This window comes from Oncorhynchus mykiss, chromosome 22, assembly GCF_057628025.1.
Source record: "Oncorhynchus mykiss isolate SJ-2025 chromosome 22, ASM5762802v1, whole genome shotgun sequence".
In the NCBI taxonomy this organism is placed as follows: domain Eukaryota; kingdom Metazoa; phylum Chordata; class Actinopteri; order Salmoniformes; family Salmonidae; genus Oncorhynchus; species Oncorhynchus mykiss.
In genome coordinates, this window is record NC_143043.1 from 20500865 (window position 1) to 20518224 (window position 17360).

General features: G+C 45.2%; 1 protein-coding gene across 5 annotated transcripts in view; it reads left to right on the forward strand.

Moving 5' to 3' along the window:
* kalrna (kalirin RhoGEF kinase a) overlaps positions 1-17360 on the forward strand; it is a 285635-nt gene that overhangs the window by 156961 nt on the left and 111314 nt on the right. For all 5 annotated transcript variants that reach the window (XM_036958909.2, XM_036958910.2, XM_036958911.2 and 2 more), the window contains exons 11-13: positions 4749-4940; positions 12190-12359; positions 14794-14968. In XM_036958909.2, coding sequence (XP_036814804.2) covers positions 4749-4940; positions 12190-12359; positions 14794-14968 — 537 coding nt within the window. The remainder of the gene's footprint in view (positions 1-4748; positions 4941-12189; positions 12360-14793; positions 14969-17360) is intronic.

Here is a 17360-nt window from a genome sequence, read left to right on the forward strand (position 1 = left end):
TGAACTTAGACAACCACCACCTGTGCTATGCAAGCCCGAGACAAGACAGTATTTTGCTCTGACGCACGTTTGGTGCCAATGAATTCAAGTGGTACGTCGCCAAATGTGTCAGTTGAATTAAATGTGCGATAGAAAAGAATAGTGCCTAGGCCTTTTTAACGAAAGCCCGGCTGTTGACGTAGGCAACAGATCACAAAGCAGGGAATCCCCATTACCCGCTGAGCTCGTTTTTAGGAAATGGGAAGTTCACTTTCTCATCCATAAACACATATCAAGTACACTATTATGATCACATTTCCTCAATTGAAATATTAGACCTATGGGGACACCTGTAGCCTATATTTAGCAGCCAATCATGAGTGATCATTGTATCCTTTGATCTTCCTCTAGAATAAGTCACTTGCTTGGATAATCATTTCATAACCAACTTCTCTAGTAATACCATAGCTGTCTCTCTCTCTCCCCTTCAAACTTTCCTTGTCAATTCATTGGATAGGCAACGTTATTTTAGCATTAGGCTATGTTATAATGTAGCCTAGACCTACTTTCTGATGGACTTGAAGGTGAGCCTAGGTTTTGAATACATTTGTATGATTAGTGTATGTCTGAGGTTTCGCTGGTGGCTTTGATTGATTTAAGGTCATTTTAGTGTGTGTGTGTGTGTGTGTGTGTGTGTGTGTGTGTGTGTGTGTGTGTGTGTGTGTGTGTTCGCTAATTCTCTTTATTTCTATTCAGAAAGTTTCCTAAATTTTCTCTTAATAAGAGAGGAGGGGCAAATAATATAAACGTTTTTGTTGTTGTTGTTGTTGTATGTAAGCAAGTCGTGCTTCTGTGGTTACACAGTGCCCCATGGTGGCATAATGATCATTCAATGTGCAAGGAATGAGGACAGGTGCGAGTGTTGCATTTCTTTCCTGCTCACTCCCTCTTGATTCTGGGAAATGTTGCAACCCTAAAAGCAGTGCTTAAAAAATAATACAGATGTAAGGTTATAATTTGAGTCAGTTTGCTACTCCAGGAAATCTATCCTGCAGCAACTGGAAATGTGAACAATTAGCGGTTATTTTTGGTCAGGGTTGATACAAAGTCGGAAGTCTGATTCAAAGTGGAAATTACAAAGCATTTTTAAACCTGAAATACTCTACATTTCCTTCATTTCAGGAAAGTTCTCTTGCAACAGGTTGATCAAATTAAGATCCTACATCTGTATCGGATACCACCCGGCTTCCCAGCAAGATAGGAAAATGTTAGAATCACCAGGCACATTTCTTCCACTTTGCTAACTTCCTGAGTGTAACCATAGCAGCATGAGCCGTGACTAGTGATAACAGCAGTGCTTAGGGCTGAGTTTCAATGGTAAAAAGATGTGTAATCCGGCTATTACGGCAATATTGTAGCCCCTCCGTTGATGGATTGGCTTGATTTGGGTCATACGGTTTGCCACTTTTTCAAGATGGACGACGTGTCTTTCTTCAGGGCAAGCCAGTCTGGGCCCTGTTCAAAACCAGTGCACTATATAGGGGAAAGAGTGCCATTTGGGACGCAACCTGAATATCAGACTCCACATTATTTATCCTATTCTCCACCAATTAAATTCTCTCTGGGGAAGTGTAAGAGACGAGGATGTTTAATTCACTCCTACTCCTGCAGAATGGATCAAATGGCTTACTGAATCAAATAAAGAGTTTCATATTGGAATATGTTCGATTTTAGCTCATTAAGATATGTACATATGGCACCATCATCTTTCAAAGACACCTTACCAGATTGGCGCACAAGCCTTTATTTGATATTCTACATAATATACCATCGAGCAATTTATGAGGAATACATTTTTTTTATGACACCACATTGAAATGTTATTAAATCAGAGAGATTGTGCTCAGATTAAATCTGCCTCTTTAACTGGCTCAAATATAATGCCATTGTAGATGAAAACCCCCCTAAATAGCCTGGATGACAAAAATAGTGCAGCTCCCTCTCTAATGATTGGCCTCTGATGTATTCCACCAACAAAACATGCGATGGAGGTATTTGTTTAGGCTGAGCCCTTCTTAATAGGATGAGAGAAAGAGAGAGAGAGAGAGAGGGAGGGCGAGAAACAGAGAGAGGGCGAGAAAGAGAGAGAGGGCGAGAAACAGAAAGAGGCTGAAAGAGAGGGCAAAAGAGAGAGGACGAAAGAGAAAGGCAAAAATTTTAAACAGGACATAGTAGAAGTGAGTGTCATGTCTAGGGCTAACACCATGTATTAGAGGATGGACAACTTTGGGCTTGACTACAGTCTAGATCTACTGTTCAGAATCCTACTTCTTCTGAAGGAAGAGTTGTGCATCACAGTTTATAGCCTCGAGACAAAGTAGTCCTTGGTACATTTGAGTCCACTGTCAACACCGTGCCCAGACAGATAGCCAGACAACCAGGACTTTGAGTTAAATAAGAGTCTCCCTACTCCCTCACAACCTATTTCTCACAATACCTTTGCTCCTCCTCTTTCTCTTCATCTTCAACAGAAGTTTTTCCCTCTTTCATATGGAGAGAGAGAGAGAAAGAGAGAGAGAAAGAGAGAGAGAGAGAGAGACACAGAGCTTTTGTTTCTGGCATCATGCTCATAAAAGTCCTGCGCGTGCAACAGATTGAATGAAAGCGGTACAGAGGGAATCCAGCATAGTATTAAAAAAGACTAGAGGGAGGGAGGGAGGGAGGGAGGAGGGACGAATCCACATCAGCCCAGCCAACTCTGTGAGGGGAAAGCCTGCATGGAGTTATTGATTTTCACCTCTCTGGAGGGAGAAGAGAAGACAGACCAAACACAGAGGAGTTCTTCTGATGGGATGGAATTTGTGTGCTGCCTAGGCCTCCTGCTGCTGTGTGGAATACACCCAACACACCACTTTGGCTCCCAAATGGCACCCTTTTCCCTATATACGGCACTACTTTTGACCAGAGCCCTAAGGACCTTGGTCAAAAGTAGTGCTAAAACACAGCAGCGTTGCAGTTCTTGACATAAACCGGTGCAGCTGGCACGTAACTACCATACCCCGTTTAAAGGCACTTAAATCTTTTGTCTGGCCCATTCACCCTCTGAATGGCACACATACACAATCCATGTCTCAATTGTCTCAAGGCTTTCAAATCCTTCTTTAACCTGTCTCCTCCCCTTCATCTACAATGATTTAAGTGGATTTAACGAGTGACATCAATAAGGGATTATAGCTTTCACCTGGGTTCATCAGTCTATGTGATGGAAAGAGCAGGTGTTCCTAATGTTTAATACACTCATTGTACACTGAGTGTATATGTGCCATTCATAGGGTGAATGGGCAAGACAAAAAAATTGAAGTGTCTTTGAACGGGGTATGGTAGTAGGTGCCAGGTGCACCAGTTTGTGTCAAGCACTGCAACGATGCTGGGTTTTCAACCGTTTCCAGTTTGTGTCAAGAATGGGTCCACCACCCAAAGGACATCCAGCCACCTTGAAACAACTGTGGGAAGCATTCGAGTCCACATGGTCCAGCATCCCTGTGGAACGCTTTCGACACCTTGTAGAGTCCACGCCCAGACAAATCTAGGCTGTTCTGAAGGCAAACGGGGTTGCAACTCAATATTAGTAAGGTGTTCCTAATGTTTTATACACTCACCGAATATATGGGCGCTCCAAATGTTATCCTGTTTACTATATCCATGTCCATTGAATTGACCCTCCATTGTACGCCGTATAACGCGCTGACCCTCTCTATTCACTGGGAATCAATTAGATTTGGGCCAGAGCTAATGAGACTGTGTGTAAAAGTGGGATTCTGCTTCATTTGGAAAAAATAGATGGATTGTGATATTTTGACGGCGTGAAAAAGGCAGACAAGGCAGATAAGGAGACAGATACCGTAGGAGTTTATTTACTTAACTGGGATTAGGGTTTGGCCCATAGTGTCACTTCTTCTCCAGGTAGTGGGTCACTAGGTCAGGGTCCGTCTCTACTCCTAAATGGACCAGGATGCATCACAAATGACACCCTATACTGTTTATAGTGCACTACTTTTTGACCAGAGCTCTGGTAGTGCACTATATATGGGAATAGGGTACCCTTTGGCCCAGTGAATGTGACTGTTTATAGTGCACTACTTTTTGACCAGAGCTCTGGTAGTGCACTATATAGGGAATAGGGTACCCTTTGGCCCAGTGAATGTGACTCACTGCCACGACCTTACAGAAGGTTACCAGGTCCCGAGCCATGGGGCCATCCCATCCCAACCGGATCAGCACGGTGTTACATGCTACGTGTTACCTAGCCATTCATCTGTCCTGCCCTAATGGCTGTTGCTTTACTGACTTGGTCTCCACTGTTGTGTCCTTCCAGAGACAACACTTGTCCTCTGCCAGGCTGTGGGATTAGCACGTATGGAAGATAGCCAGGGATTTACCCTACCACTCTGCACCGATGGCTCCGCTGTATATGTGTGAATGGAACTGTTTTTGGGGCAGTTTAGTGGAGGCGCCAATCGGAGAGAGAGAGGTCCTGTCCGTCTCTGGCGGTGGAGGAGATAGCGAGACGTCAGAGTGCAGTAGTCAGTCAAAGCGTGCGGAGACAGAGTGCAGACAAACAGACACAATTCTCTACCAACTCAAGAGGCCTCAGCGTTGCAGTAGTCGGGCCCTGCAGAGAGCAGAGACTTTAGACAGACACAGTTCTTTACCTGCTTGTGTTGTCCTCATCTAATTTGAGCTGCCTGCTTGTCTTCTCTGGGTACCAGAACACTTACACCAACGCAGACAAACTCCTGGAGGCAGCAGAGCAGCTGGCCCAGACTGGGGAATGTGACCCGGAGGAGATCTACAAAGCAGCACGGCACCTGGAGGTCAGGATCCAAGACTTTGTCCGGCGGGTGGAGCAGAGGAAACTGCTGCTGGACATGTCGGTCTCCTTCCACACCCACACCAAAGAGGTAAGACATGTGACCCCCGACCCCTAACCTACATGACCTGTGGGATGGATCACTTTCCACTGTATGTCTGGGGAGTTCTGGGGTTCCCGGACACCTTTTCCTTCTTTATTTATGCATAGTATGGTATGATAGAATGGGAGTGGATGTGGTAGGATGCAGTAGCCTTGTCGGTCTACCTTCAACACCCACGCTAAAGATGCAAGAGCCCAGATCTAAAGGCTCTTCAGGATGGTTTACTCTCTCTGTCTTCAAGAGCAAATGGGGTCTAGTGACCTTTGTTTTGAAGTGGATTTTTATTTTCACTTTATTGAGACTGTACTGAAATCAGACAGGGAGACGGGTAAGGAAGTGGAAGAAACAATGTATTGAACCCCAGGCTCCGGTGGGGAGTGCAAACGTGTGCGTAAAGTAAGGGTGGTTATCACTAGACCCCGGCCTCTGCAATACTACCCCTTCTTTATGCATGTACAAAATATTACCGTAAGTGGCAGTGGATGAGGTTGGGTTTAAGGTGCAGTAAGTTGGCAAGGGGTCGAGGCTCGAGTTAATGCAGCCTCAGATGCCCGTCTGTGAGTGTCACTGATCACTTCAGATAGACAGACAGGGCAGACAGACAGACAGGGCAGACATACCAAGATTACTAAGGTATGCAGGGAGTCTTTGCTCTACTTAGCGCAGCCTGATCCATGCCAGTTGTGAGCCTGCCAAGGGCTAAACTGGAGACTTCAGGAAGACGGTGTGGGTTTCCCCCAAATGGCACCCTATTCCCATATAGGGCTCCGGTCAACAAGTAGTGCACTATATAGGGAATAGGGTCCCATTTGGGACAAAACCACTGCCATCATTTTCACAAGAACCTATCACATCATACAGACACAGATGGAATTCTCTCGGAGTCTCAAAGGGTTAACAAAATCCATAAAGCAGAGGTTGCGCTGTGGTTCCCATGGTAACTGCTCCCCATGACTGATCTGAGCACGCTCAGAATTGAACGTGCTTCTCTGTGCGACTCCTGCTCTAGCTGAAGGATCCTGGCTGTGCTTGTGCTGCACTGGGCATGACACACGCAAACAGCTACCACACACTTTACACACAGATTTCACCATAAACCTGAATTAGGATAAAATAGGTTGTGACACAGCAGTTGTAATCCCGGGTTTGGATTACTGTGATAGAATATACAGTACAAACACACACTTAACACACTGATTTCACCATAAACCTGAGTTCAGACATGGGATTAGGGTGAAATAGGTTGTGCCACAGCAGTTGTAATTCTGGGCTATTACAATATAGTCTATTACAATATTACAGGATTCCTGGCTTTGTAGTATTGTAATATACTATACACATAGACATATATGCCATACTTCTAAATGTTAAGCATGTGAGCTAGGAATGTCCTGTGTCTTCTATTCTACAGATGCTTTCATTCCAACAGGTGTAATTGTAAATTACCATAGCAACTACATTTACAGTATATTTGTAATACCGAACACTAAAATGCCTGTTTTGAAATGAATTTGGGGCAATCAAAAGGCACTGATAACGTTCTCTAAGAGCATGCACTGCCTATGGACCCTGGTCAAATGTAGTGCACTATATAGGGAATAGGGCGCCATTTGGGACAGCCGTTTCTCTTTTTGTGTCACAACCATGTGGCTGACAGACAGAGGCCTCCCAACAGTCTTCTCTGTGATTGCTAAATCACGGCTCTGATTGCTTTCCTCGTCTGTTTGATGGTGCAGCTCGACCTAGCACCCAGTCAGCCGCCCAGCAGCCTGCCGAAGACCAGCACGCTGGCGTCCCAAATGGCACCCTATTCCCTATATAGTGCACTACTTTTGACCAGACCCCATGGTAAGGCGGAATGGGGTGCCATTTGGGATGCACACTACAGTATGTCTCCATGTAGACCATTCTCCAGAATGAAAATTACCCTCTTCCTGCACGGCACAGCAGCCACAAGCATTCCTTCTTGTAAGCTAATTGCTGCTTTCTGTTTTTCTGGTAGAAAGTATATTAAATGCCAATTGATATAAAGACAAAAATATAAGCGCAAGCTGAAGGCCGATGCAGCCGAGGAGACAACGGATTGGGAAAATGAAAAAGATACATATTTTCATACTTTACAGAGGGGTAAGGAGTGACAACGCCTTCGTAAAATAAAAAAGGCTTGGGTGGAGCGCACCGTTTCGTTTTACGTGAGATGAGAATATACAAAATCGACAAAACTTCCTCTTGACAGGAAACACCAAAGTTAAAAGTTGTCAGTAATTGTCAGTTGAGCCAGTGTTGATTTGTTGGCATTAGCGACACATCCGATGCAGTGAGTGTGCCCTTGGCAATCTGACCATGTCCTGTCATTAGGCTTTTAAAAAGTAATGCCATCTCCTCTAGTGGGCCACTACTACTGACCAGCCCTATAAAGTGGGATTTGGACTGTGTCCCAAATGTCTCTTTATTCCCTATGTAGTGCACTTTTGATCAGTGCAATTGGGCTCCGGTCAAAAGTTGTACACTATAGGGAATAGGATGCCATTTGGGAAGCAGGATCGGTCTCTACATTAATCATGGATGTGGCCTTGGCTTTCAGGATAACACTCAAACTCTAGGAGTCTTATCTCAGGCCATTCTTGGCATACGTTTGTTTGCATCTTCAAGCCAAGCTCTCAGAGCCCCTTAAAGCCAAAACATTTTTCTCTGTTCTATCAGAGTCCAACAACGTTTCATGGTCTACATCCCAAATAGTAGTCCATTAGGTAGGGAATAAGGTGCTATTTGGGATGCAGCCCTGAGCTGTCCAAGTGGAGGCCACTCCTTGGGGACAAGTGGCCCAGTCGGTCACTGTTAACAGGCATGTTCTGTGTGACCGCTACTTCATATCCAGCTCTGGTGTCCCACGGCATTACCACTTCCCTTTGCTTAACTCCAATAAAAATATCTACTGTTGACTGCCAGAGTGATCCCACAGATCCCATCATCATCCATAAGCAATCTACCATACTGGATCATGTAGCCGGGAGCCAGCCAGTCAATTACTCCAACCAAATAGGATTTGCAAAAGATTAGGGAGTAGCTGTTGGAAATAGTACAAGGTGAAGACTTAGGCTTAAAAAAAGTAGCAAAGTTTAATATCAGCTGTATACATGCCCCGTAAAATGAGCCATTTTCAAATCATTGCCATTTTGACCACTGTATTTCCTCAGTCTGAGCGTTTCCTTTCCTATCGGTGAGACTGCGCCGCTACGATCCTTCATCAATCACTCTCCCTAGTCACCCTCTGCGCCACGCTGTGTGACTCCTAAAGCCACATCCCCACTGTCTCTCATAGATCACCGTAACATCACAAAATCAGGTTCAAGGTACAGTATGGCCATTTGTAGAGGGGAGATGGTAGACACCTTTATTCATTTTCTAGCACACTACTTTTGACCAAGGATATGGGCTATAGTAGTGCACTATATAGGGAATAGGGTGCCATTTGGGATGCATAGGGTATGTCACTGGAGAGAGATGACATTCTAGTATCTTGGAAGGTGTTTTTGTGGTTCCTGGAATACAATTAGTCTGTTAGAGTTTTTTTGTTTTGTTATAACTTATCGTATCATTGTACTTGTAAGATACATTGTATCTGATGATTCAATGATTAGCTTGTTTTCTCCCTCACTGCCATGTTTTCTCCCTCACTGCCATGCTTTCTCCCTCACTGCCATGCTTTCTCCCTCACTGCCATGCTTTCAACCTCACTGCCATGCTTTCAACCTCACTGCCATGCTTTCTCCCTCACTGTCATGCTTTCTCCCTCACTGCCATGCTTTCTCCCTCACTGCCATGCTTTCTCCCTCACTGCCATGCTTTCTCCCTCACTGCCATGCTTTCTCCCTCACTGCCATGCTTTCAACCTCACTGTCATGCTTTCTCCCTCACTGCCATGCTTTCTCCCTCACTGCCATGCTTTTTCTCCCTCACTGCCATGCTTTCAACCTCACTGCCATGCTTTCTCCCTCACTGCCATGCTTTTTCTCCCTCACTGCCATGATTTCTCCCTCACTGCCATGCTTTTTCTCCCTCACTGCCATGCTTTCTCCCTCACTGCCATGCTTTCTCCCTCACTGCCATGCTTTCTCCCTCACTGCCATGCTTTTTCTCCCTCACTGCCATGCTTTCTCCCTCACTGCCATGCTTTCTCCCTCACTGCCATGCTTTCTCCCTCACTGCCATGCTTTCAACCTCACTGCCATGCTTTCTCCCTCGCTGTCATGCTTTCTCCCTCACTGCCATGCTTTCTCCCTCACTGCCATGCTTTTTCTCCCTCACTGCCATGATTTTCTCCCTCACTGCCATGCTTTTTCTCCCTCACTGCCATGCTTTCTCCCTCACTGCCATGATTTCTCCCTCACTGCCATGCTTTTTCTCCCTCACTGCCATGCTTTTTCTCCCTCACTGCCATGCTTTTTCTCCCTCACTGCCATGCTTTTTCTCCCTCACTGCCATGCTTTTTCTCCCTCACTGCCATGCTTTCTCCCTCACTGCCATGCTTTCAACCTCACTGCCATGCTTTCTCCCTCACTGCCATGCTTTCAACCTCACTGCCATGCTTTCTCCCTCACTGCCATGCTTTCTCCCTCACTGCCATGCTTTCTCCCTCACTGCCATGCTTTCAACCTCACTGCCATGCTTTCTCCCTCACTGCCATGCTTTCTCCCTCACTGCCATGCTTTCTCCCTCACTGCCATGCTTTCTCCCTCACTGCCATGCTTTCTCCCTCACTGCCATGCTTTCAACCTCACTGCCATGCTTTCTCCCTCACTGCCATGCTTTCTCCCTCACTGCCATGCTTTCTCCCTCACTGCCATGCTTTCTCCCTCACTGCCATGCTTTCTCCCTCACTGCCATGCTTTCTCCCTCACTGCCATGCTTTCTCCCTCACTGCCATGCCTTTTCTCCCTCACTGCCATGTTTTCTCCCTCACTGCCATGCTTTTTCTCCCTCACTGCCGTGCTCTTGTTGCAGTGCTCTCCATCTTCCAATTATCTATTGATGAACACTTTTTAAAATGGAATTTAACTAGGCAAGTCAGCCAAGAGCCCATTCTTATTTTACAATGACGCCCTACCCCGGCCAAACCCTCCCCTAACCCGGACGACGCCCTATGGGACTCCCGATCACGGCCGGTTGTGTTACAGCCCAGGATCGAATCAGGGTCATGCAGACATGCAGTGCCTTAGACCGTTGCGCCACTTGGGAGTCACTTTGCAATCAGTAAATCCAAGCATCGTTTTATGGCTGGCTTCACTACGGTTGAACTGATGTTATTTTCATGGCAAAAATTATTTAACTCTAGATACGAGATAAACTTAAATGAGTGAAACGAATTTCCAACATATGCATGCACGTGCGTGCGTGCGTGCGTGCGCGCGTGCGCACACACACACACACACACAGACATACACACAGACTTCTCTGAGAGTGTGAAAAGGGCAGAACAGCATCACGATTACCATAATGTCCTATGAATATGCGTTTGAGGAACAGCAGGGCTAGCAGACCACAGCTATGCCCACAAAGGGTTTATGTAAATTAAGAACATCAACAGTGCATCGCAGTAGAGCTCTAACCAACGACTAACAGTGAGAGAGCTCTGCATCCCAAATGGCACCCTATTCCCTATATAGTGCACTACTTTTGAGCATAACCTTAAGGGCCCTGGTCAAAAGTAGTCCACCATATAGGGAATAGGGTGCCATTTGGGACGTGCACAACGTCTTGCCAAGCTAGCGTGTGGACGGATGCTGAAAAGATGACAAAGCAGATGCTGAACTTTGCGGTTCATTTCCCCCTTAACACAATCAAACATCTCCTGCCAATTTACTCGGATTATGCTTCAGGTGTTGTGTGTAATTGTATTTCAAGCTCCTGTTCCCTAACTGAAATATTAAAGTGCCGGTTAATCTTTCTCTGTGAAAAATCACTATAGCTTGAAGAATGGAAGTCTATTTTAGGTGCGTTTGGGGAGCAGTTTGCTAATTGTGGAGATGGAAATGCATTTTCTTCCCCGCTGTCAAACAATTCTAAAGAATTCTAAAGAGCAAGATGTGCTGCGAATGTATTGTGCATATGAAGAAAAGACCTGAAGTTAGTCTATTTTGACTAAGCAATTGCATTACTTTGACATAGTGGTTCAGTTGTCCTCAACATTGCACATGTTGCATCTGTTGACACGCTTTCCCACAAGGTGTGGGTATGTTGTGTACTGTAGTGTTAAATCTCTCTCTCTCTCTCTCTCTCTCTCTCTCTCTCTCTCTGTCTCTGTCTCTGTCTCTGGCTCTCGCTCTCGCTCTTTCTCTATCCAACCCTCCTCCCTGCCTCTCTCTCCCCCTTCTTCCTCCAACCCTCCTCCCTCCCGTCTCTCCAACCTTTCTCCCTTCCTCTCTCTCATTTTTAATTCAATTCAAGTCAAGGGCTTTATTGGCATGGGAAACATATGTTAACATTGCCAAAGCAAATGAAGTAGATAATAAACAAAGGTGAAATAAACAATAAAAGTGAACGGTAAACATGACACTCACAGAAGTTCTGAAAGAATAAAGACATGTTAAATGTCATATTATGTCCATATACAGTGTTGCAACGATGTGCAAATAGTTAAAGTACGAAAGCGAAAATAAATAAACATAAATATGGGTTGTATTTACAATGGTGTTTGTTCTTCACTGGTTGCCCTTTTCTTGTGGCAACAGGTCACAAATATTGCTGCTGTGATGGCACACTGTGGCATTTCACCCAGTAGATATGGGAGTTCATGAAAATTGGGTTTGTTTTCAAATTCATTGTGGATCTGTGTAATCTGAGGGAAATATGTGTCTCTAATATGGTCATACGTTTGGCAGGAGGTTAGGAAGTGCAGCTCAGTTTCCACCTCACTTTGTGGGCAGTGTGCACAGTGTGCACTTCTCTTGAGAGCCAGGTCTGCCTACGGCGGCCTTTCTCAATAGCAAGGCTATGCTCACTGAGTCTGTACATCGTCAAAGTTTTCCTTAAGCTTGGGTCAGTCACAGTGGTCAGGTATTCGGCCACTGTGTGTACTCTGTTTATGGCCAAATAGCATTCTAGTTTGGTCTGTTCTCTTGTTAATTCTTTCCAATGTGTCAAGTAAGCATCTTTTTATTTTCTCATGATTTGGTTGGGTCTAGCTGTGTTGCTGTCTCTCTCTCTCATCCCTCTCTCTCACCTTCCCTCCCTCCAGTTGTGGACGTGGATGGAGGATCTCCAGAAGGAGCTGTTGGAGGAGGTGTGTTCAGACTCGGTGGAGTCGGTCCAGGAGCTTATCAAGCAGTTCCAGCAGCAGCAGACGGCCACGCTGGAGGCTACGCTCAACATCATCAAGGAGGGAGAGGACCTCATCCAGCAGCTCAGGTCAGTGCGGATCTTGGATCAGTTGAGCCTTTTAACCACTACTGGTTAAGGTTTGGATTGGGGAAGGGAATGCTGATCCTAGAAACTTCCCACCGGAATGTGTTACAGCCCAGCAGGGGGCTGTGGGGCTGATCATACCTCAGCGCTCCTACTGGGCCTGATTTCATAAATCACACACAGGGGGCTGTGGGGCTGATCATACCTCAGCGCTCCTACTGGGCCTGATTTCATAAATCACACACAGGGGGCTGTGGGGCTGATCATACCTCAGCGCTCCTACTGGGCCTGATTTCATAAATCACACACAGGGGGCTGTGGGGCTGATCATACCTCAGCGCTCCTACTGGGCCTGATTTCATAAATCATCTGAGTATGGGTGCTGATCTAAGAATGTTGGAATTGACTCCCATTCAACTCATGAGTTGAAAATCAGATTTAATTGGCCAAACCCCACAGGAAGTATAATTTTAATTTGAGTTTGACTGACCGGAAGTAGAATTGAATTCAGTGCAATTCAAAGAAATTCCACCCAGTCATAGAACATGAGAGTTTCATTGAGTCTGACAGGTCACACTTTCAGATAACAAAGAATATAGCACTTTTTCTTATTTTACCTTTATTTAACTTGGCAAGTCAGTTAAGAACAAATTCTTATTTTCAATGACAGCCTAGGAACAGTGGGTTAACTGCGTTGTTCAGGGGCAGAATGACAGATTTGTTCCTTGTCAGCTCAGGGATTCGATCTTGCAACCTTTGGGTTACTAGTCTAACACTCTAACCACTAGTTTACCTGCCACCCCAGGTAGCCTTGGATGTTTTATGTACAAGATGTACTGTATATTTGTATAGACTACACCTAATATAGAATAGAATAGGCATTTGAATTTCATTGAATTTCACTGAATTGTATTGTATTTCCTTTCATTCAAATTCGAATTGCAATTCTGTATTCGGTTTACAACTTCAATTCAAATTCGATTCATATTCAGGAATTGAATTGGAATTTATGAGGCATTCTCAAATCAGTTCTGAATTGAGCCCAACCCTGGTGTAAGAGTACACGGACAGGGGGAACCTGATCCTAAATGATCACTCCTACCCTGAGAAACTTTATGAATGGCCCAGATCTAGGAACAGTTTTGCTTTTCACATCGTAATGAAGAAGATTACACGGACAAAGGGGTACCTGATCCTAGATCAGCACTCGATGTATGAAATACTGTACTGTATTGTCAAGAGTGATGGAAATATAACGCCATTTCACTGGAGTCATCAAAACACATTCACTTGTTTTATGGGCCTCGGGTCCTTGTGTAGGAGAGAGGGTCAAGGGGGTCAGACCGTTAGACTTCCGCACAATAAGTTCAATACTACATGGTGACCGGTGTTACAAGGTGTTCCCGAGTGGCGCAGCTGTCTAAGGTACTGCATCTCAGTGCTAGAGGCGTCACTACAGACCCTGGTTCAATCCCGGGCTGTACCAGTGACCGGGTCCACTCCAAGGGCAGGTGCGTTAAAGTGCCTTTACAATGAGGAGAATTGGGTTATTCTGTTTCTGACATATTTTACAACCTCCCTTATTGAACACTAACACCATGACTAGCGTAATTGTGTTTCCAATCGGTGTGTGACACTAAGAACTTGGGTAGAGCAGAATCAACAACATCTGCATCATTAAGACAGTTGCTTTGTGAGAAGGTGTTCAAGTTCACAGTTGGCCCTTGTCATGTAAATGACATCAGTAATGTACCAATGGTCTGGAATTGGCTGCAAGTCAGAGCAGGTCAGCCGGAGCCACGGCCCAGTGAGACACGGGAGCAGTCTCGCGCAGATGGAAAAAGAAAAGTCTGAGCCTTTTGGGTAAATCCTGAATGGAAACGCGCCACTAGGAGCCCTGGTCTAAAGGTAGTGCAGTGATAAAGGGAATAGGGTGCCATTTGAGTTGCTCCCTTAGTACTACCCATCTCACAGCTCAGGGTCTCTCTCTCTCTCTCTCTCTCTCTCTCTCATGTACTTTATTGACATGAAAAGTTAGCAACTTACATTGTCAACACAAGCAAAGCAATAACCCCAGAAATAATAACAATCCCTCCCTCACCCCCTCTCAATTCAATTCAAGGGCTTTATTGGCATTGGAAACAAATCTTAACATTGCCAAAGCAAGTGAAGTAGATAATAAACTAAAGTGAAATAAACAATAAAAATGAACCGTGAACATGACACACAGAATTTCCAAAAGAACAAAGACATTTCAAATGTCATATTATGTCTATATATGTTGTTGTAACGATGGGCAAATAGTTAAAGTACAAAAGGGAAAATAAATAAACATAAATATGGGTTGTATTTACAATGGTGTTTGTTCTTCACTGGTTGCCCTTTTCTTGTGGCAACAGGGCACAAATCTTGCTGCTCTCTCTCTCTCCCCCTCCAGGGACGCTGCCATGTCCACCAACAAGATGCCCCACAACAGCTCCATCGCCCACATCGAGAGTGTCCTGCAGCAGCTGGACGAGGCCCAGGGCCAGATGGAGGAGCTGTTCCATGAGAGGAAGATCAAGCTGGACATCTTCCTGCAGCTACGCATTTTTGAGCAGTACACCATTGAGGTGAGAGGCACCAGAGGTCGGGGGGTGGGGGTCACGGGAAAGGAGCGGGAGAGGGGGGACGGTCTGTGTGTGGGGGTGGCTGGGTGTGTGCCAACAGCGGTGCTGTTTAAGATCAGGGAGGACAATTATTTTTTTTATGAGCATGGCCTTATTTTTATTACACATTTTTCCCGATACCCATCATAAGGTTGCTACAACCTAGCCTACAAATTAAAGTTTACGACGGAGGTGCACAGGTCAGGAGAAAAATGTGAGTAATCAAGTTGACAGACAGTGACACAGTCAATACCGCCTTGCACACTCTTGCCTGCATCTAGCTGATCTAGGGTGTAAACACTAGTCCAAACAGTTGCAAACCGAGAGTTTCTAATGGACAAATTCAGGTAGGTTTATCCCCGTTTCGTTCTGTTTTCTTCCGATTAAGAAACGTTTTTCAACAGAATCGGCGGAATGAATACACCACTGATCCCCGCGTCGTTCACTTTCATAGCAGCCACCAACAAACATGATCACTTTGCTTGTTGTATAATTCCTTCTCGCATCTCAGCTTTTCCCTTCGTTTGTGGACTTCATTGTACAACACAACACAACAACAACAACAACAACAACACAAAAACTATCCAAGCCAAACGTTCATTTAATTTCATAAACACTAACCCCAACACACAGCCTACATCGTTACCACCATATTAGCTAACATCATAGTCAACATAGCTACTACAACTAATGCATCAGTAGACCCGCTACAATCATGCAGTACAGTGTACAGCATGTAGTTTAGCCGCTACACTGGTGGGTACTGGTGGCAATAAATTAAAACAAGCAAAAGTTTACATCGACTTGGAAGAGTTCCAGTGTTGGATAGCCATAGTCATCTAGCTAACCTAGAATCCCTCTCTGTTTTCAGCCGGTTGTATGAGTAGGTCGAAACTAACTAGCTGCATTCGCTAGATAAGTCAGTGAAAGTGGAAACTAACTATAAACTCAGCAAAAAAAAAAAAAAACGTCCTCTCTCTGTCAACTGCGTTTATTTTCAGCAAACTTAACGTGTGTAAGTATTTGTATGAGCATAGCAAGATTCAACAACTGAGACGTGGCTGGTGGCATCGTCATGCTGGAGGGTCATGTCAGGAAGGGTACCACATGAGGGAGGAGGATGTCTTCTCTGTAACGCACAGCGTTGAGATTGCCTGCAATGACAACGAGCTCAGTCCAATGATGCTGTGACACACTGCCCCCAGACCATGACGTACCCTCCACCTCCAAATCGATCCCGCTCCAGAGTACAGGCCTCTGTGTAATGCTCATTCCTTCGACGATAAACGCGAATCCGACCATCAGTCCTGGTGAGACAAAACCGAGACTCGTCAGTGAAGAGCACTTTTTTGCCAGTCCTGTCTGGACCAGCGACGGTGGGTTTGTGCCCAAAGGCAACGTTGTTGCCGGTGGTGTCTGGTGAGGACCTGCCTTACAACAGGCCTACAAGCCCTCAGTCCAGCCTCTCTCAGCCTATTGCAGACAGTCTGAGCACTGATGTAGGGATTGTGCGTTCCTGGTGTAACTCGGCAGTTGTTATTGCCATCCTGTACCTGTTCCGTAGGTGTGATGTTCGGATGTACCGATCCTGTGCAGGTGTTGTTACACGTGGTCTGCCACTGCGAGGACGATCAGCTGTCTATCCTGTCTCCCTGTAGCACTGTCTTAGGCGTCTCACAGTACTGACATTGCAATTTATTGACCTGGCCACATCTGCAGTCCTCATGCCTCCTTGCAGAATGCCTAAGGCACGTTCACACAGATGAGCAGAGACTTTGGGCATCTTTCTTTTGGTGTAGAAAGGCCTCTTTCGTGTCCTACGTTTTCATAACTGTGACCTTAATTGCCTACCATCTGTAAGCTGTTAGTGTCTTAACGACCATTCCACAGGTGCATGTTCATTAATTGTTTATAGTTCATTGAATAAGCATGGGAAGCAGTGTTTAAACCCTTTACAATGAAGATCTGTGAAGTTATTTGGATTTTTACAAATTATCTTTGAAAGACAGGGTCATGGTTTATTTTTTTTGCTGAGTTTAGCTAGCCCCTTCTCTCTTTTTCACTCTCTCTCTCTTGCTTCTCCTTCATTGTTGAAGAAGAAATTAAGTTGTTCAATTTTCTAGCTAGCTGTAGCTTATGCTCTAAGTACTAGATTTATTCGCTGATCCTTTGATTGGGTGGACAACAAGAGTTCTGATAGGTTGGAGGACATCCTCTGGAAGTTGTCATAATTACTGTGTAAGTTTACAGAAGGGGGTGAGAACCATGAGCCTCCTAGGTTTTGTATTGAAGTCAATGTACCCAGAGGAGGACAGAAGCCAGCTGTCCTCTGGCTACACCATGGTGCTACCCTACA